Below are 22,536 nucleotides of genomic sequence, written 5' to 3' on the forward strand. Positions count from 1 at the left end.
ACCACACCCCTTTTTGGCTCTGTGCATTAGAATTTAGGTGCTATGCGTTACAGAATATGCTTACCGAGTTGTGCGCATAAATTCTAATTATTGCCTATTAGTGCTCATTGTTGCTTGTTAAGTGCTGTTTTCAATGCTGATTGGCTTGTTAAGCTAATTGACTTACACATGTTGAATTTTGGTGCAGAACACTAGGCGCAATATATAGAATCCAGAAGTTAATGACTACTGAACTGCCTGAGCTAAGATAGCAAGGAAATAGAATTGTACCTTTTTTCAGATAAAGCAAATTTATTCCATTTCCAGAATGTCTCAGACTCTTTCCCTCTGATTACAACATCAGCCTTTATCCAAAAAGTAACTACTCGCCATGGCTGACACTTAAAAGATGAATAATCATGTCAGCAGAAGCCTCCCCAGGTACTAAGAGTCTGAAATGTTCTCCAGGGAAGAGTCTAGCAGTCATAGCTTGGGTTTCCTCAATAATCCGTGCCCAGAAGCAAGCTCAAGGGTCACCATTTTTTAGAACATGTTCATGGGGGAACAGGTGTACTGTTTGATGCAGAAATATGGAAAGTATAGAACTGGGTCCTGTTTTAATGGCCTGAAGGTCTGTAATATAAAAGCAGCAGATTTTGATTTCTAGCACACAAGCCATGGGATTTATTTTCAGCTATGCTCGACAGCTCATTAACAGCTCTAAAGCATGCAAAGCCCTTCTCTCTCTTGATAAACATATAAATCACACCAAGCCACTGTAGAGGGAACATTTTTCACTACCTCCAAATATCAAGCAAGAGCCACTGATTAAGGGAAGCATTAATTCTGTGATCCCAGGAAGTGAAGGATGAGACCCGACTATGCAAAACTGATTATTACAAGAAGTTACATTATTTATAGTGTTGGCAAAGGGTTGAAATGTCAGAAGGACATGCGTCCTGTATCAGAAAAAAAGAAGAAGGTAGAACTGAATTACCTTGTAACAACCCCCTTGACAGCTAAGTAAAAGCATTGTTAGGGCACCATCATGTAGAAGAGCGATTAGGATCCTGGCCACCAGAAGCTGCATTGCAATATAGTCCTATGAGAAGGGAAACAATTAATAAGGAAAAATGTTCTGAACAATCGGGTGGATCCAGGTTATCAGGAGCAGCAGAAGTATGAGTTTATGTAGACATCGGCTACAGTGGTACAGCACAGCATAGAGATTTGTCTAAGAATGTAACAAAACAGGGCACTAGCAGGAAATGGAGAAAATGTGATTTGTACTCTCCAGAATCTCAATGAAATCAGGCAGAACATATCCATCAGGTACAGCAATACATGTGCTCAAGTGCTCTTAAGAACTGCAGCTAGCTTGTGCAAAAGTGCACAACCGTTTCTGCTATTGCTACATGGTATAAGTGTTATGCAAAAATGCTATTCTGTATGCATTGAAGAGATTTCTATGCCGTATTTCCCTTTACAAATGAACATAAAACAATGTAATGTACAATGCAACAAAACATTACAATATCCTACAAGTAAATCAAAACATTCCAAATACAGTCCTTCAAGAGAGAATGGGAAAGCCTTAACTTTTTTATGTCTTGATAAGAAGTCATAGAACTGAGGTCCTTGGGAAGAGAATTCTAAATCCCTGGTTCAATGGCTGAGAAGGGCTCAGGTATGAGTAATGTACTTACCCACATGTTTTACAAATGGTACCACAGATTTATTTAAATGACAGGAACAAATAAATAAATAAATAAGTAAGTAAAACTATAAAGCTACAAAATCGAAACCAAGTAATCAGGTGACATAACATGTAACAACTTACAGTAAATACCAACAGAACTTTCTTGAATCTAATATGAAATTCTATAGGCAGCCAATATAGCTCATTAGACTTAAAATGATACATAAATCAACTTTTATTTAAAATTATCTATGCAGCTATATTTTGGGGTTACTTGTAGAACCTTCAAAGCTGAAGCAGACAATTCTACTACAATAATATTACAGAAATGAAAACATGAAAATCATATATTGGAGTAAAGTACATGTCAGATTGTTCCAGAAGAGGGTATAATCATCGTAAACTATGCATTTTATAAAACACAGACCTTACGCTTGTATTCACATATGATTGTATCATCAACTGAGAATTTAATTTTTTTACCAAGATAAATCAACTCTGCTCAGCAAATATATATATTTTTAATCACTGTCACAGCTCTTGCCCAAACGGTCATAATTATAACATCTGATATTGTGGGATGTGTTTAATCTGTAGATGAAAACATTTTAGCCACTCAGTATTAGATATATGTTGTCCTCGCAGGTCAACAACAAGAAGCCAAGTCAGTCTTTTTAAACAAAGTATTGTGATTGTTATTATTAGACCATTTCAATATGCAGAAATAAAGGTCACCAAAAATTTTGTAGGTAATATCTTTGTGTTGGCAAGGGAGGCTGAGAGCAAGATGGGAGTTGGCTGAAGGAATGAGAAGCATACCTGATTTAGTAGTGAAATTTCAGCACCATACTGTGCGCCACTAAAGCCTAAAGATAGCCCTACTGAGTAAAAGAAAAAATGGTCATTTGTTATCTTTTTTCTCCTGATGAAGTAGCGACACAGAGGGATTCCTATAACTGTCAAGAAATCAAAGATATATAAACTAGATTGAAAATTAACTAACAGAAGATGTATATGTCTGATTGAAGATGTTTGCGGACTTGGGACATCTTGTTTAGAGCATTCGCTTAGAGAGGTATCGGGAATGATGCTTTTTAGCACTTCTATTATTCTGCAGGTGTTTTCGGTTGGTGGTGGAGCCAATGATGATAGCCATTTCAGTTGGTGTCCTAAATATATGGTACCCTGGGCTTATGAGGCTACATTATTTATAAATATAGTGACTTTGGATATAAGTGCCAAACTATATTCAGGGCATAGGTTTATTTAATAGTTTCATGTGCTAATGTTGCCATTAGCGTCAGACATTTAAAACAAATTACCACATGAGCATTTATCATCACCCATTTTGTAGGCAGTAAGCGCTATTGTGTTCTTGTGCTAATCAATTAGTGCATAGTAATTGTTTAGTGCAGAAACGCCCACTGTTTGCCCCCTCGAACAGAACAATTCATCTATTTTTTAGTGTGTGGTTAGCATGTGCAGATTTGGCAGTTAGCGCAGGATGCCCAAGCTCATCCCACGGTACAACAGGGGTGGAGGTGGAAAGAATTCCAAATGACCAGGGCAGAGAAGAATATTTTCCACAGCATGCAGTTTAGCGTTTTGTGCTCGAGTATTTAATGGTTAATACACTCTCTGTGTTGCTGATTTAACCTGAACCATATTGACCCCTGAAGAAGGCTTTGTGCTGAAATACGGCCCATGTATGGTCTTTTAGATCGGTTTTATTTGCCCTGGTCATTTGGAATTCTTTCCACCTCCACCCCTGCTGTTTTGTGCTTGCTTCTCTTGTGGAAGTTGTGGACCCTCAATACCACAGTACGTAATTTTAAGCTGCATTAGGCAATCATTTGTGCCTAACACAGCTAAGTAAAAGTGCCCCTAAGTGAGCTCTAAAGTCAGACTCAAATGGGTCTAAGGTATTTGTGCTCACCAGGAAATCAGACAACTGTACAGCTTTTTCAGTGATCTTGTCTACGAATTGTAGATTCAAGACTGATCAATATTTTTCTGGTTCATTTGGAATTAGATTGTTTTTTTAATGGTTGTTCCTAAACAGTTAGGTAGGTGATCTTTCGCTGAAAATGTTGAAATGACAAATTATAAATGGTAATTGATAACTTATTAAAATTTGCTACCATATCAGTGAACTGGAAAGTAGCTAGTGCAACACCAGTTTTTAAAGAAGAGTTCTAGGTTGATGCAGAAAACCACTGGTATCTGTAAAGGGCTGGCGTTAGGTGGTGGCAAATGGGGCATTTGTCCTGGGCCCCTATACCTGCCTCAAGCTGAAGAAGACATAGACTGAAGACTAGCTTTGGGGCCCCCTCCCAATTTCTGCCCTGGGCACCTGAATGTCTAACACCAGCCCTAGCTCTAGAGGGACTGTGGAGCAATATTTCATCAGAGAAAGGTGGTGGTTGCATGAGTTAAGTCCTCAAATGAATGCCAGAGATCAGAACCATAACTGGGTTTCAGAAAGCATGGGGTAAACACAAAGGATCCACAGATGCAAAGAAAGAAAGGAAAACCAAGAGATTAGTTGGGGTCTGTGACTATGCAGGAGGATGGAACTCCTCTCATATGAGGAAAGACTAAAGAGGTTAGGGCTATTCAGATTCAAAAAGAGACGGATGAAGGGAGATATGATTGAGGTCTACAAAATCCAGAGTGGTGTAGTATGACTAGAAGTAAATCGATTTTTTACTCGTTCCAAAAGTACAAAGACTGGTGGACACTCGAGGAAGTTACATGGAAATACTTTTAAAACAAATAGGAGGAAATATTTTTTCACTCAACAAATAGTTAAGCTCTGGAACTCTTTGCCGGAGGATGTGGTAACAGCAGTTAGTGTATCTGGGTTTTTTAAAGGTTTGGATATATTTCTGGAGGAAAAGTCCATAGTCTGCTATTGAGACAGACATGGGGAAGCAACTGCTTGCCCTGGGATTTGTAGTATGTAATGTTGCCACGATTTGGGTTTCTGCCAGGCACTTGTGATCTGGCTTGGCCACTATTTGGAAAACAGGATACTGAGCTAGATGAACCATTGGTCTGACCCAGTATGGCTGCTCTATGTACAGACCAGTGAGCCTGATGTCTGTGCTGGGAAAAATGGTAAAAGCTATTAAAAGCAAAATTGCTGGGCACATTAGTAGACGTGGCTTAAAAGGAAGCAAGAATATGGTTTTACTAAAGGATTGTTGTGCCTTGCCAATATATATATATATATATATATATATATATATATATATATACACACCTTCAAAGATTTCTAGGTTATCAATAGAAATCAAACAAAATAAAACATGGAAAAGAAAATAAGATGATACCTTTTTTATTGGACATAACTTAATACATTTCTTGATTAGCTTTCGAAGGTAGCCCTTCTTCCTCAGATCGGAAATAAGCAAATGAGGTAGCAGATAGTATATATGAGAGAAACATCAAAGCATTACTTTGACTGTCTGACAGAGTGGGAGGGTGGGGGTATGCATGGGGACATCAAAGCAATTCATTGATATTCTAACAGAATGTGTGTTGGTAGGTGAGAGGAGGGTAATAAACAGATAAATAAACAGAGAATAACAGCTTTATGTTTTATATTGAGTTAGAAAACCCAGATCCTTATTAAGTCCTGTTTGTTGGGTGTCAAAATATTCAATCATTCTTATTTCAAAGGTCTTACGTTCCTGTATTGTTTTAAAACTACCTTTCAGTATTCTTACTGTGAAATCACTGGTGCAGTGTTCTGGTCTAGTGAAGTGTTGGCCCACAGGGGTGGGGTCCTGACTGGCACCGGCTATTTTCATGTGATGTCTGTGTAGATTGAATCTTGTATTAAGCATCTGGCCTGTTTCTCCAATATAGCATCCTTCATTACATTTCTTACACTGAATGATATATACCACATTGGAAGATGAGCATGTAAAATAGTCCTTTATGTTGAATATTTTTCCTTTGTGAATGACTGTGGGGTCTTGTGAAATGTTTTAGCATAGTTTGCAGCTGGCTGTATTACACGGAAACGTGCCCTTTTCTTTTTCCGTCTGTGTTGGAAGTTTACTTCTGATCAGCTTGTGTTTTAAATTTGGTGGCTGTCGGAAGGCCAGCACTGGTGGGGATGGGAATATCTCTTTCAGTAATTCATCTTCCTGAAGTAGTGGCTGTAGGTCTCTTATAATTTTCCTCAGTTTCTCCAGCTCTGGGTTGTATGTCACTACAAGGAGAATTCTGTTGTTGGCTTTTTTTTCTTTGTACTGTAGTAGATTTTCCCTGAGTGTTTTGAGGGAGGAGGCAATATTCTTGGAGATTATTTTAGGGTTGTAGCCTTTCTGTTTGAAGGATGCAGTCAGGGTTTCAAGGTGTCTGTCTCTATCCTCTGGGTCCGAGCAGATACGGTGGTATCTTGTGGCTTGGCTGTAAATAATGGATCTTTTTGTATGTGAAGGGTGGAAGCTGGAGTTGTGGAGGTAGCTGCATCTGTCTGTGGGTTTCTTGTATATAGATGTTTGTATACGGCCATCACTGATTGAGACTGTGGTGTCCAAAAAATTGACTTTTTCTGGGGAGTAGTCAATTTTGAATCTGATTGTAGGATGGTATGTATTGAAGGAATAGTAAAATTGTTTCAGAGTTTCTTCCCCCTCCGTCCAAATCATAAAAATGTCATCAATGTACCGGTAGTATTTTAGAGGTTTAGTCTGGTATGTATTCAGAAATATCTCTTCCAGCTCAGCCATAAAAAGGTTGGCATATTGGGGTGCTGTCCTGGTGCCCATTGCAGTGCCCATTATTTGTAGATAGATATCATTGTTAAAGTGGAAGTAGTTGTGAGTTAAAATGAATTTGATTAATTTTGTAATAGTTTCTGGTGAGTATTGATGGTCCAGTGTGGATTTTTTTAGGAGTCTTCCACATGCAGCTATGCCATCCGCATGTGGAATGTTGCTGTATAGTGATTCTACATCCATCGTGACCAGAAGGGTGTTTGGTGGTAATTTTTTGATATTTTTCAATTTATTCAGAAAGTCTGTGGTGTCTTGTATGAAGCTGTTAGTTTTGTGCACGAGAGGTTTCAGAATTCCCTCTATGAGTCCAGATATCTCCTCCTTGAGCGTGCCAATACCTGATATGATTGGTCTGCCTGGGTTTCCAGGTTTGTGGATTTTGGGTAACATGTAGAATGTGCCCATAGAAGGCTGGTTTGGTATGAGTTTCTTCAGATGTGGCTGTGCTTGTGTAGGAAATGTTCTGATAAGATCTTTTAGCTGCTTTGTATAATCCTGTGTGGGGTCCTCAGTTAGTTTCCTGTAGTATTTGTTGTCTGAGAGCTGTCTGTGTCCCTCTTCAATGTATTTTTGTGTGTCCATAATTACCACTGCGCCTCCTTTGTCTGCGGGTTTGATGATAATGCTTTCGTTAGTTTGTAGAGTTCTTATGGCCGCTCTTTCTGGTGGGGTAAGATTGTACAGAATTCTTTTTTGTTTGTTGGAGAGTTGTGATTTAACCCTATGTCTGAAACTTTCTATGTAATTATCCAGCTTGTAGTTTTGTCCCTCCTGTGGGGTGAAATAAGTGTTCTTTTGTTTAAGACTGTATTCCGGTTTGTTTGGTTTCCCTCTATTGTGGAAATGTGCTCTAAGACGCATTTTTCTGAAGAATTCTTCTAGGTCTGAATATAGTTGGATTTCATCAAGTCTGCTAGATGGGCAAAAAGAAAGTCCCTTGGAGAGCACAGAGACATCATGCTGTGTTAATTGATGGTTGGAGAGGTTTATTATACCCATCTGATCTGCATCTCTGAGGTTGTGATCAGTATTCCTTGGTTTGTTTGGGCTCTGATTTTCACATGCCTCAGATGTATATCCAAGTGTCTCCAAGGTGTCTGGGGATGTTGTTTCTGCAAAGCTGTGGTTATCCAAATATAGGCTGTTTTTCTCTCTGTGATCCTGCAGGAGAAAAGATAGCTTTATTTTTTTCTTGCAGATAGCCATGTGTTGCTTTTCTCTTTGGATGTTATGTAGGTCCTCCCACTCTGTCAGACAGTCAAAGTAATGCTTTGATGTTTCTCTCATATATACTATCTGCTACCTCATTTGCTTATTTCCGATCTGAGGAAGAAGGGCAACCTTCGAAAGCTAATCAAGAAATGTATTAAGTTATGTCCAATAAAAAAGGTATCATCTTATTTTCTTTTCCATGTTTTATTTTGTTTGATTTCTATTGATAACCTTTAAGAGTGGACTAACACGGCTACCACACCTCTCTATTAAAGATTTCTAGCAAACAGGTGGAAGATGGCAAGCTGGTCTGTATAATGCATCTGAATTTTCAGAAAGTGTTTGACAAAATCCCACATGAACAACTCCTTGGGAAATTAAAAAGTCAAGGAAAGAGAGGTGATATCCTATTGAGAACTGGTTAATGACTAAAGCAATGTTTCTCAACCCAGTCCTTGGTGCACACCCAGCCAGCTGGTTTTTCAAGCTATGTACAATCAATATGCATGAGATAGATTTGATATAAAGAAGGTAGTGCATGCAAATTTATCTCTTGCATATTAATAGTGGATATCCTGAAAACCCAATAGCTGGATGTGCCACAAGGACTGGATTGAAAACTAGTGGATTAAAAGGCAACAGAGCTTGGGCGACGTGATCAGTTTTCCCAATGGAGTGAAGTGAATACTGGAGGACACCAAAGGCTCATTTTCAAAGCACTTAGACTTACAAAGTTCCATAGGTTACTGTGTAATAATGTAAGTCTGTGCTTTGAAAAATACACCTCTATGTAACTTTATAAGTCTAAGTGCTTTGAAAATATGCCTCTATGGGGCTCATTTTCAAGAGAAAGACATCCAAAAAGTGGCATAAATCTGCATTTGGACATTTTTCTCTCAAAAACGTCCAAATTGGTCATTTCAAAACCAATTTTTAGACTTTTTCTATGAAGTCCATCAGAAGTGCGTTCAAGTCACAAGGGGGCGTGCCAGGGATGTGTTAAGGATGGGATCTGGGCATTCCTAACCCTTGGACATTTTTCTACCATAATGGAACAAAAAAAAACATTCAGGGCTATAAGTTGGATGTTTTGGTCTAGATCTGTTTTATTAACAAATAAGCCACAAAAGAATGCCCTAAATGACCAGATGACCACTGCAGCAATAAAGGAATATCCCCCTTACTCCTTCAGTCATCATTGACCCCCTCCCACCAAGCAAGAAATATATGAAACAGCACATGCCAGCCTCTATGACAACATCAGATGTTTTTTGGTTTTTTTTGTCTATTAGATTGTAAGCTCTTTGAGCAGGGACTGTCTTTCTTCTATGTTTGTGCAGCGCTGCGTACGCCTTGTAGCGCTATAGAAATGCTAAATAGTAGTAGTAGTAGTAGTAGATGTTATGGCCAGTCCTAATAGAGCAGCAAGCAGATTCCTGGAATAGCCTTGTGGTCGGTGCAGTGCACTGTAGAGAAGGTGAATCAGGCCCATAATTCAATCTAACTATTACACTTGTGTTGGAAAGTGTCAGCCTTCCAAAACCTACTGTACTTATATAGGTGACACCTGCAGCCATAAGGGCTATTGTAGTGGTGTACAGTTGGGTACAGTAGGTTTTTTGTGGGTTTTGAAGGGCTCACCATACAATATAAGGGGGTAATGGTGAAATGTGTACCTAGGACCTTTTATGCCACTGCAGTGCCCCCTAGGGTTCTCCACTGTTCTGCTGGGATACCTGTGTGGCCAGTCTGCTAAGAAAGCTGGCTCCTTCTACGTCCCAATGGCTTGATTTTGTGAGTTTTTCACTTGGATGTTTTTTTTTTAATTTGAAAATGGCCCAAAAAGATAGATGTACTAATTGCAACAACATCTAGGAAATGGTCATTTTCTGTCATTTCACTATTTGATTTTTGGGCGTTTTCAGCAAAACATCCAAAGTTGGATTTAGATGTCATATCGAAAATGCCCCTCCACATAATATATATTAACTTCCATCAACAAAGCGTCTTCAATAATAAACACAATGATGTAGCCATACAAAAAAATATTACATTAATTACGTAACGCATTGTATTAAAATGTTTGTCAAAATCCCCATAGTTGTCAAAATGGCACCATTCTTACACCCCAATAAAATAACATTTCTGTCACAGAGCGGCTGATATCATATATATAATTGTCCAGAACATCCCTCTTTTAGATTTTAAGTATTGGGCTATAAACTTGAATACAGAGAAGAGCAACCAAAATGATAAATGGAATGAATGGCTTCTCTGTAAAGAAAGTCTGAACAGGTTAGGACTTTTCAACTTGGAAGGTGTGGAACAAGTTAATAATGAATGGTTATTTACTCTACTGGGAACAATCCATGAAAGTAATTATTGGTAGTGGATTTAAAACAAAGTCAAGCAAGTACAATTTGTTGCCAGATAATGCAGTCAAATCTAGTATTACAGCTGGCTGTAAAAAAGGTTTCAACAGTTATTAGTCAAGAAGATGTGATTAGAACAGGGAACAGATCTGTCCATTAGGATGTGCTGGACGCTTCAAATGATCTGAATTGGCCACTATCAGAGTCAGAATGCCAAGCTTAATGGTCTGACCCAGTGTGGAACTGGGCTCTTATTGCTAATGTTTTCTGGCAGTACACTGGTGCACAGTATCAAGTGTCTTCTGCCACGAATGCTTTCAAAAGTCTTCTTTAGTCATTTGGTTTGCTTATTGTGGCTAATGCTTTTCTTTGTATTTCAGGGTGAATGCTCCCAGAAGTGCTACAACATTTTCGTCCTGGAAACGGTTTGTGTAGCATGGTTTTCCCTCGAGTTTCTTCTCCGCTTCATTCAAACAGAAAGCAAATGTGTGTTCCTAAGGACTCCCTTGAACATTATTGACATCATGGCCATCTTGCCTTACTACATCACATTGATAGTAGACACTGTCTCGGTGGAAAACAAGAAACCCGGTGGAGCTGGAAACAAATATCTGGAGAAAGTGGGCTTAGTACTTCGTGTTCTCCGTGCTCTAAGAATCATGTATGTTATGAGGCTGGCTCGGCACTCCCTGGGCCTTCAGACGCTGGGACTCACAGTCAGGAGGTGTACCAGAGAATTCGGCCTTCTGCTGCTGTTTTTGTGTGTTGCCATGGCACTGTTTTCACCCCTTGTTTACTTAGCAGAAAATGAACTTGGTGCCAAGCAGGAATTCACCAGCATCCCCGGAAGCTATTGGTGGGCAGTGATTTCCATGACCACCGTTGGCTATGGAGATATGGTTCCTCGCAGCATCCCAGGGCAAGTTGTAGCCTTGAGCAGCATCTTGAGTGGCATCCTGCTTATGGCGTTCCCAGTCACATCCATCTTTCACACGTTTTCTCGTTCCTATACCGAGCTGAAGGAGCAACAGCAGCGAGCTAACAGACAGATGCCTAGGCTGGAGGAAAGGATTTTGTCCTCAGAGAGTAGCAGTTCTCAGGGAGCTGATGATTTACTTCCCCAGAGTGCAGGACAGCGCGAGCTGTTGGAGAAACATGATGAGTTAAGCCAATGCAGTAGGTCACAAGGTGCCGAGAAGGCAGCAGCAGCCCTGAAACCATAAATAAGAAATTTTTCCTAACCCTTTAGAAATGTCAACTTGAACCACATATAAGCAAATGTAAAAAAAAAAAAAAAAAAACCAAGGATGCTTCATTTATTACAAGTTGGTTATTGGTTAAATATGGAACCTACAACTTTAGAAAAAGTAATAAGTAGATCCCTACAATCAGTGACCAATCCCATTGTTTCCTGATGCACAAAACTGTTCCATTTTGCACTGTGGCTTAGAGTGTACAAGCTCAAAACTAGGCAAAATTAAAAGGAGAGTGAGAACTAAGGTGATCAGCAGTGATGCCAGGAATACAGACACCTTTACTAGCAACAAGATAGTAACACTTTTAATTTACTCTTCTTTATATGCATGCATTCAGAAATCTCATCATAGCATAACTGTACAGTATTATTTCTGCTTATGCCCTGGTTTGGGCCCACCCAGTAATGCTTTCCTATTTCTGTACAAAAATAAAAATAAAAAAGGAATATCTTGAGAAAGCTTGGGATGGAGAAAGGACAACAACTGCGGAACTGCCAAGATTAAGTTACCAGTGTTCTCATGCTTTTTTCTTTCTCTCTTCCATTTGTCATTTCTTCGCTGCTTATATTGATGCCTGGGGCAGGTTACGGTAAACTCACAATGGACATCATGAAACACCACCATCACAGAGCAAACTGGTGCTCTCCAGCTGGAAGCCAAATCTAAGAAAATGCCATAGATGTTTTCAGATCCCATCCTATGCAGCAAAGATGCTGATGTAATTCAGTAGAAGAAAATCCAAATTGGCTGGAAGGTCAAAGAACAGGAGGAGACTGCAGGGCTGTAGATAAACAAAAATTAGCCCTCTCTTTTTTTGTATGTTTTAGGTTTGTATACAGTGAGGAAAAGCAGAGCTGCCGGAGTTTCTCAGGTCCCCCCTTTCCCCACTGGGCTGCCAAAGAAGCTTTGACAACACAATGTAGTGGAGCCTCTCGTCTTCACGTATAATACTTCTGCTCCCTGTTCCCCACAAAACAAATTATTAGGGAGGAAGGTAGACTAGCAGTAGCACAAAGCAATTAATCACATTTACATAGTAACATAGTAACATAGTAGATGACGGCAGAAAAAGACCTGCACAGTCCATCCAGTCTGCCCAAAAAAATTAACTCATATGTGCTACTTTTTGTGTATACCTTACCTTGATTTGTATCTGTCATTTTCAGGGCACAGACCATATAAGTCTGCCCAGCACTATCCCTGCCTCCCATCCACCGGCTCTGGCACAGACCATATAAATCTGCCCTCTATCCCCCCGCCTCCTAACCACCAGCCCCGCCTCCCACCACCGGCTCTGCCACCCAATCTCAGCTAAGCTTCTAAGGATCCATTCCTTCGGAACAGGATTCCTTTATGTTTATCCCATACATGTTTGAATTCCGTTACTGTGTTCCTCTCCACCACTTCCCGTGGGAGAGCATTCGAAGCATCCACCACTCTCTCCGTGAAAAAATACTTCCTGACATTTTTCTTGAGTCTGCCCCCCTTCAATCTCATATCATGCCCTCTCGTTCTACCGCCTTCCCATCTCCGGAAAAGGTTTGTTTGTGGATTAATACCTTTCAGATATTTGAACGTCTGTATCATATCACCCCTGTTTCTCCTTTCCTCCAGAGTGTACATGTTCAGGTCAGCACGTCTCTTCTCATATGTCTTGTAACACAAATCCCATACCATTCTCATAGCTTTTCTTTGCACCGCTTCAATTCTTTTTACATCCTTAGCAAGATAATGGCCTCCAGAACTGAACACAATACTCCAGGTGGGGCCTCACTAACGACTTATTCAAGGGGCATTAAAACCTCTTTTCTTCTGCTGGTCACTCCCCTCTCTATACAGCCTAGCAACCTTCTACTTACGGCCACCACCTTGTCACACTCCTCAGATACTATCACCCCAAGATCCCTCTCCCCATTGGTACCTATCAGACTCTCACCGCCTAACACATACGTCTCCCGTGGATTTCTACTCCCTAAGTGCATCACTTTGCATTTCTTCGCATTGAATTTTAATGCCAAACCTTAGACCATTCTTCTAGCTTCTGCAGATCCTTTTTCATGTTTTCCACTCCCTCCCGGGTGTGCGCTTTGTTACAAATCTTAGTATCATCCGCAAAAAGGCAAACTTTACCTTCTAACCCTTCGGCAATGTCACTCAGAAATATATTGAACAGAATCGGTCCCAGCACCGATCCTTGAGGCACTCCACTACTCACCTTTCCCTCCAAGCGAATTCCATTTACCACCACCCTCTGGCGTCTGTCCGTCAACCAGTTCCTATTCCAGTTTACCACTTCGGGTCCTATCTTCAGCCCCTCCAGTTTGTTCAACTGGACAAAATTGGGTGGTGGAGCAGGTGGGGGGAAGAGGGGTGGGTGGTTGGGAGGCGAGGATAGTGGAGGCCAGACTTATACGGTCTGTGCCAGAACCGGTGATGGGAGGCGGGACTGGTGGTTGGGAGGCGGGAAGTACTGCTGGGCAGACTTGTACAGTCTGTGCCCTGATAAGGCAGGTACAAATCAAGGTAAGGTATACACATATGTTTGTCTTGTTGGGCAGACTGGATGGACCGTGCAGGTCTTTTTCTGCCGTCATCTACTATGTTACTATGTTCAAGAGCCTCCTGTGGGGAAATGATCCCTGGTGAGTAAATGCTCAATTTCATATAAAGGAGCTCTTCTCTTAAAGGCATTAACATGCAGTTAATGTGTGGAAGCAGGCTACCGCATGACCCCATTAAGGAGTTTGGCAGTAGTTTGCCTATTTCCACCCATTAAACCACATGTTATAGAATTTTTCAGTTTCTCTGTCAGGGGGTGTGGCATGGGTGGAGAGTGGGCATGGAAGGTGTTTGGCAGTTAACACACTGCACTCACCCCACGCTAACTACCTAATGCAGAGTTAATGTGGGACCACTTACTGTGGTGTTTCTGCTTTAACCAGGAGCAGGTACTGTGTATTAACCCAAATGATAACATATAGCCTGCAATAAAAAAATAGAGGGAACACCTCTCCTTGTGCAGCATTAGTTTTGGGCTTGCCACATGTTAAAATCCTGTGTTATAGTGCATTAAGACCAAAACTTAATGCCTTTTAGGAGAAGGGCCCCAAAAAGAGAGGAATGTCCTACACAGAGGAAACAGAAGAACCACACCAAGCAGGGATGCCAGAGCTTAAAGACTTAAGCAAAAAGGACTCTTAAGATTGATCTTTATTAAACATGTATACAAATTATTAAAAAGTGTATATGATAGAGACCTTTAAATACCTATGCAGCAAAAATGCATAGCAGGTGAGTCAAAAGGAAGCTCTGCAATGAGGGGGCAAGGGATGACAGGGGATAGACTCAGAAGTAGCCTGAGGAAATACTTCTTCACTGAAAGGGTGGTGAATTTGTGGATTGGCCTCCGGGTGGAAGTGGTGGAAACGAAAACAGTATCTGAATTCAAGAGAACTTGGGACAGGTATATAGGATCTCCAAGGGAGTGTTAGGAAGAGTAGATTGCATGGAAGGGCAGCCTGTATGGGCCATAAGTCTTTATCTGCCTATATTTTTCTCTGTTTCTATTATTAAAAGACCTGACATGACTATGTTTTGGCTAGCACCTGTATCAGGGATCACACAAATTTGTAGTTCAAACAACTTCATGTGTGAACATGTACTGTACATAACATGAAAATACAATTATCTCTACAAATCAAAGGCATATGTAAATAAATAGGTATATAAGAATGTCTTACAAATTTATTTCTATATAAAGGTGTTTTTATAAAAGCACCATTCATGTTTTAGACATGCATAAATTGGTACTTAAAAGTTTATCTTGCATAGACATCTAAGTTCCGATTTTACAAAACCAGGATATACATGTCTAAAACTGAAGAGCGTGCAAATAGCAAGGTGTGGTATGGATGTGTTGTGGGCAGGACTAGGGCAGGCCCAAAAAATGAATGTTTATTCCCCATCTGAGAAGGAGAGTGAATATCTTTGTCGTAACAGCTCAACATCAGGATTTACACCTGCTACCTAGAATGCCTAAGTTTCACTAAACGGATTAGAGGAGGTCACCCTCTAAATCCCCCAGGGGTCCTTTTACTAAACCGCGGTAAAAGGTGACCTGCAGTAGTGTAGACGTGTGTATTGGGCGTGCACTGGGCCAGTTTTTACCGCATCTACAAAAAACGTTGGGGTTTTTTTTTTTAATGGGGCGGGAAAAGGACCTGCAGTAAAAATGAAACCAGTGCGCACCCAAAACCAGCCTAAGCCCTTAACACCACCCACTGATGTAGCAGTAAAGGCTCACGCACTACACGTGCGGTGACTGGTTGGCACACGCCAAGTGCCGATTGCCGCCGGAACCAGCGCATGTAGGAGGAAATAAATAATTCATCCAGGAGTTATGGATGTGCGCCAAATCTGAAATTACCCCCAGGAGGGCGCACTGGCCTGGTGGTAGTCTCATTTTGGCATGCGCTGTATGCGTGTAGAGCCTACCTCGGCTTAGTAAAAGGGCCCCCCAGTGCAAGACGCCCTCCTACCCCAAAGCCAAAAACTAGGCTAGCTTCAGGAAAAATAAATGTTAATGTTTCTAAAATGGCTAAGATAAACATTTATAACTTTTCTATTGTTATTCCACCATTTAAATGTGTATGTGCCAGCACATAAATATCTGTGTGCTCATTTTGACCCGTTGACATTTTAGACATTTATCTTTCTAAAGTGGATGGTCATGGCACATGTAACCAGTGAATAAACATCCATTTCTCCATGCATTTTAGATCAGGCTCTATATTGCCAGATCCTGTTCTAAAATACTAGCAGATGTCCTTTCTAAAATACTACTCCACATATTTTTCCATTAAATAAATTTATATTCAGACTTCCACATATGTGTGTATATAGGAAATATTTAAATATAGTGCATTATTAAGAGAGGAGATAGAGCACCGGGGAAGGAAGGGAAGGAGAGATACTACATAGCTGGGAGGAAGAGAAAGGGAAATATTGGACTATGGAGGGGATAGACAAGGAAAGGGGAGATAGTGGACTATGGTGGTTGGGGGAGTAAGGAAAGAAAGGGAAGATGGTAGACTATAAAGGGAGTATGGAAAGGGAGATGCACTATGGCAGGCAAGATAGGGAAGGGGAGATGCTGGACTATAGAACAGGGTAAGCAAGGGAAGAGGTGATACTGGACTGTGGGGTAGGTGGGGGTAGGGCCTTGAGCTGCACCATGGCGGGGGGGGGGAGCCCATAGCTGAAAGTTCACCTAGGGTGTCTCATATGCTTGAACCAATCCTTACTGCAAAGCTAGCACTGTAAACATAAAAGAGAATACATATGTCTAACAGAAAAGTTGGAAGGACTCAAAGGAAGTGGTGTAGTTTGCAGTTCACAAAGCAGGGCCTGGCTATCCATGCCCCACATTCTGCCACTAAATTCCCACACTCCAGGGTTCATGCTATATCTAGGAGAGACACATATCTGACAGAAAAGGAGTTCCTGCATGATTAAGAGCCACTTCTGCAAAGTGCTGAGCATCAGACAGTGGGTCACTTCGTTCCATGGCACACCTGAAGGCAATGCTGTGATAGATTTCATCTTTGCACTCTTATTTAACATGGTGCTTACAATTGATTCCAGTAGCACCATGATAGCTGGAACCATGGTGCTGCTGTCACTGCAGAAATGTCATGCCTACAGTAACATTAAGAGACTGTAGGCTTCATTTACAATAATAGGCTTTAGAAAATATACTGCAGTTCCTCTTTAAGTCTTAGGTCAAACATACACTGTTTAACTTTGCACAGGAAAATTGACATGAATTTTTTGCCTTTTCTACCACAGCTTTCTCTGAATGTGTACTGATAAATATTGGATACATGGTACTATACAGACCAAGGGGGTGCATTTGCAGTCTGGGCACCTTAGTGCCAGTTGTCAAAGTTCCAGCCTTTGTACCTTTCACATAAGTATTCATAATTCAATTGTTCTAAACTAGGGCTTCTCAACCCAATCTTTGGGACACATCCAACCAGTTAGGTTTTCAGGATATCCAGAATGAATATGCGTGAGATAAAGTTTCATGCACTACTTCCATTGTATGCAAATCTATCTCATACATATTCATTATGGATATCCTGAAAACCTGATTGACTGGGTGTGTCCGAAGGACTTGGTTGAGAATGACTGCTCTAAAAAGACAAAATGTCTCATTTGAGTGAATATATTTCTATCTTTCACAATCATTTGGTTTTTTTAAGGAATTAGATGATTAAATTCTGAATACTTATGAAAGACACACAAGTGGACAGTAGCTGTGGTGGAAGCTCTGATCACCAGTGTTGCTGCTCCCAGATTTCAAACCTGTGCTAACTCCACCCCTTTACAAAGCAGCCAGAATTTAAGAACAACTGTTTAATAGAATAGGTTTATCTGCCTAACACTTGTTTTCACCCTGATGACACCACAGATGACAAAACTAACAGATGAAATTTAGGAATTTTTAGTAAAAATTCTCAATAAAATGCATAAATACCATGATACGGATATTATATTCAGACATCACTGTATGTGTGAGTATGAGCTAGAAGTCTTAAAGCGGTAATTTATCTGTTTGGATGGAATTTTTGGTGTGCTTCTTGTTATGGTTTTCTGAGCTATCTTTGAATGGTGGTCCTCTGCCCAGAATACACCCAGCCAGTCAAGTTTTCAGGATACCCCCAAAGGGTATGCCTGAGAATATGCATAGAGTGGAAGCCATGAATCCATATCTATCCCATGGATGACACCTGACTTGGCTGGGTTGAGGACCTTGTCTTGTAAATTGTTACAATGTTGGAACAAAAGATATAGGTAGAGTTAGGGTTGCGCCTTACCTCTGTTCAACCAAAAAGACTGATGCTGGACTGGTTTCACCCCACTGAATATGTGGATTTGTGCTTCTGTTTTTCCCAGTGCTCCTAGTAGGTCGATGGTTTTCAACACAGTTGTTGTGACACATTCAATCAGTCAGGTTTTCATGATATTCACAATAAATATGCACAAGTACACTCAAATAAAATTACAGAAGAATCATAAGAAAACACCACATCAATAAAAACAAGCACAGAAACAAACAAACAAAAAAACAACAACAAAGAACCTGCAATGAACAGAAAAACAATCATCTCTGCTCCAATAAGCAGGGTTTCCTAGCACAGGGGAAGGAGCTATGCTTGTAACTTCTTGCAAAATGTCATAAAATTCAGCTCTAAATGCAAGTCAAGGGGGCAAGAATTCCATAGAGTTGGCACCACAGCTGTAGTTTATCTGCTTTTGGGGGGAGACAAAGGGTAAGGAAATTGTATTGACCCTGGAGGGGAATGAATTCAGCAATAGTACCTTCAACATTTAGGGGCACTGCACCCCCCTCCATGCACACCACAAACTGAGCCTATGCTTGTTGCTACTATTGAAAATACTGTTGCTCACCATCTGCTCTTATACATAATCTTGACCAATGGAATGTCTAACACACAACCCTCAGAGGACTGACTGTAAGGTCATAGCTGGCACATACTGTTTATGAAACTCTTTAAAAGTCAAAGTTAGAAAGCTCCCCATATACAGATGTTTCTTATGCATATTTATTATGGATATCCTGAAAACCTGGGAAGCCTTGACCTAAGCAATCAGTACTGCAGATCTTCACATGCTGTGATGCAAAATCAGGACTAGATCAGTGCGTGGAATTGACTTGAGCTAGGGTGGTAACCAAGGAGGTTTGATAACAAGACATGGCATGAGCATATCTGGCACATTATGTGGGCTGAAACCAGTAGGCAGAGCTTGTTGCCCTATCAATTTCATTGTTTTGGGTGTAACAAGATGGCAGTGGCAACACTGGGGAGAATTAAAACCTCCTTGGGTGGAGTGGGTGACAAGCTTCAGCCTTGTGGCATCATGCCATCTCCTGTTATCAAACCTCCTTGGTGGTAACTCTAGACTACATCTGCCAACTGGATCCAGATTCTCAGGACAGGGTCGATCCAGTCCTGGGTTTACCCCATTGCATGCAAGAACTTGTAGTTCTGAATTCCCCACAGCATTCCCTAAGAAAAGCAAGACAGTAAGTCCCTGCATGCACTGGGGTAAACCCAGGACTGTATCAACCCTGTCATGTGAATCAGGATCCAGTTGGCAGCTTTATGCTAGCCAGAATCCTTGCTTTTGAAAACCTGCCAGATATACTCTCCAGTTACTCACACAACATTCCTCCTTTATCCCCTGTGATTTCTATACATGGTTCTGGTGCTGGTAAGGTAAGGGTCAGCTGTGCTCCAATTTACCTGGATTCATGCTGGTGGGAGTAGTTAAAGAGGAGTATCTATAGGCCAGTGCTCCTCAACCCAATCCTCAGGGCACACCTAGCCAGTCAGGTTTTCAAAATATGCACAATAAATATGCATGAGATAGATTTGCATGCACTGACTTCCTGGTGTGGAAATCTCTCTCGTGTATATTCATTAAATATACAAACAGGGCTATATATTCAATATTAGTCAAAAAATCATAAAATATAACAAATTTGAGGACTTTTGAGTGTGACGGCTGTTATAAACCTTGGAAATTTGGACAGCTTTGATTTTTGAATGATCTTTAAGAATCTTTCTGGCAGCGGAGGAGTATAATGTGAAGAAGAATTATATCAACATATGGACATTTCATATGGACATAATTACTGCTGGGAGTGGATGCAGGTTTGAAATGTTATTTGTTTGAGATTATATTGTGAAATAAAGGTGGTATGTTTTTAAACAGTGGGAGTTAGCGGGTGAATGTGAGATTACATGTTATTATATAAATGAATTAGTTATCGGATTTGTTATATGTATATTCATTAGGGATATTCGAAGTTCCAACATCCTGGTGTGCCCCTGAGGACTGGGTTGAGAAGCACTGCTATAGACATTCAAACCATTCATCTTTTCTGAGAAATCCAAAAAAGATGCTATCTTAATAATTTGACTGAAAATGATGACTGATATTAAATGTATTTTCTACTGCTGTTTTAATGTTCTGGCTCTGACTCTGAAAGGCAAAGTGGATTATGCTTTCAACAAAAATACCAAGAAAATTCAAGTATTCATAAATAAAAGGCAGCAGTCTACTCTGTGCCCACAAACCAATACTAATCTGATAGAGAACAGAGGGTATTTTAGAAAGGTTAAGCCCCATTTACACATGTAAACAGTGATTCTAGAAAAGCTGCTCCTTATATGTTTATACCAGCAGAACACACAGTTTTGAAGGCGGTGGCTTCTGGGCAGCCCTGACTAGTATACGTACATTTCCAGTTTTGCAACAGTGATACATATATACCTCAAAAAATTTCTCTGTTGGCATTTACACGTGCTCCAAGGCATGTGTGTTAACTCCCTGTACATTTGGACCTGGAGTTTGGTGGACTGATTGACAGGGGAAATCCTGCACACATCAAACCCAGCTGAACAAGTCCAAAATCTGAGCTTTATTTATTTATTAGGATTTATTAACCGCCTTTATGAAAAAATTCCCCCAAGGCAGTGTACTGCAGGTACAGATTAACATAAGACTTACAATTTTGTTAACAGCATAACAATAGTAAAATAACCAAGAATAAACATAAATACAATAAATGAGATAAACTTGAAAACAGTAAATTGAAACCTAATAATAGAACTACTGTGAAACTGTATCAAAAATATACACATTTAACAGCACTGGAATTCAAATAACAGAAATATAATACAATGTTAGCACAATACTAATGATACACCTAATAAGAATGCATTAGAGCATTCAACTAACATAGATATGATGCTAAAGATTTTTTACCATATAGCTAAGGGACCAAGAGCAGATATATAATGGAAACAAGATGCGTTTGTAGTTGGCACTTTAATTGGCTTCCCTTGGATATCTAGTTTTCTAAAATCCAGCACATTCACGTGTAAGTAGTGGTTCTTAAGCGCATAGGCTGCAAAATATGTCATTTACGCTAAGTGCCACCACTTACACCTTCAAAGCTCCGGATACTGCTCATTTTTCAGCATGTGTTTTTGTAAAATGTCTATTCTCAATGAATGTGCTAAGTATTTTTCCCGTGTCCTTATACATCTCCCATAAAAGACTCTGCACCCTGACTTGCACTTACCTTTTCGAACCTAGATGACCTCAGCAAAATTGATCTCCCGTGTTTTAATTTTTTTCCTTCATAGACATGATAAATCTGGGTAAAAAGGTGCTCAGCTTTCCCACGTAGGATGTTCACTGCTCCATTATGTAATTGCAGAAAAGAGGGCAGCAAAAGAGAGAAAGTGGTATCTGAAGAGGGAAAGGAGCAAAGGAACCCACAGTCCCCTTCCCCATCTCTTCATATTGTATTTATTGCAGCATTTGTACCCCATATTTTCTAAGCTAATTGTTGTTTCAAGCTGGCTAACAGATAACTTAGATTATGACATGTAACATGTTACAGATTGGGTTAGGGTCGGTGTGGGCCTTGTTCAGGGTATGATTAGGGGACCTGCCTTAGTGGCCAACAGCTACTGAGGGACAGTCGCACTAAAACTGCCTTGGTAGCAATGCTGAATTAACTTGTCTGTCATCTGGAGACCTGGAAGGAAGCTATGTTCTCTGGACTTAAAGAATGCTTACATCCGAGTGACAAGAAGTATATTCAATTTGACACAGGAAAACAGTACTTTGATATTTTTGGTCTCGCATCAGCTCCTTGGGTATTCTCAAAATGCACAGCAGTGTATCTATGCAAACTGGGAGGGCACATATTTCCCTACTTGGATGATTGACTAGACAAGAGTGTGACTAGACAAGGGGAAGAAAGATTAGTGTGCACAACCATTTAGGTACAGGAGTTAATAGGGTTCTTTATAAATTACCCCAAATCTCATCTAAACCCATCACAGCTATTGGAGTTCATAGGAGCCGTGCTAGACAAGACTTGGGCAACAGCCTTTCTTCCTCAGCAGAGGATCACCAATTTGGTGTTCATAGCAGAAGAAATCCAAATGAGTCAGCAGGCAGATGTTGAGGATTTTGGGCTGCATGGCTTCAACAGTACATGTAACATCCCTGGCATGTCTCAATTTGAGATAAAGTCAATGGACTTTGAGCACCACTAGAAAGCTCTGGGGCATAATTTTTGTCACCACTCCTCTCCAGGACTCGCTATTCTAGTGGAT

At 40.4% G+C, this 22,536-nt stretch overlaps 1 protein-coding gene across 1 annotated transcript in view; it reads left to right on the top strand.

Moving 5' to 3' along the window:
• The window catches only part of KCNG2 (potassium voltage-gated channel modifier subfamily G member 2), an 82,699-nt gene extending 70,716 nt beyond the window's left edge, over positions 1 to 11,983 (top strand). Inside the window, exon 2 of the mRNA XM_030190100.1 lies at positions 10,436 to 11,983. Coding sequence (XP_030045960.1) covers positions 10,436 to 11,278 — 843 coding nt within the window. The 3' untranslated portion in view covers positions 11,279 to 11,983. The remainder of the gene's footprint in view (positions 1 to 10,435) is intronic.
• The last annotated feature ends 10,553 nt before the right edge of the window (positions 11,984 to 22,536 follow it).

Source organism: Microcaecilia unicolor, chromosome 1, assembly GCF_901765095.1.
Source record: "Microcaecilia unicolor chromosome 1, aMicUni1.1, whole genome shotgun sequence".
NCBI lineage: Eukaryota > Metazoa > Chordata > Amphibia > Gymnophiona > Siphonopidae > Microcaecilia > Microcaecilia unicolor.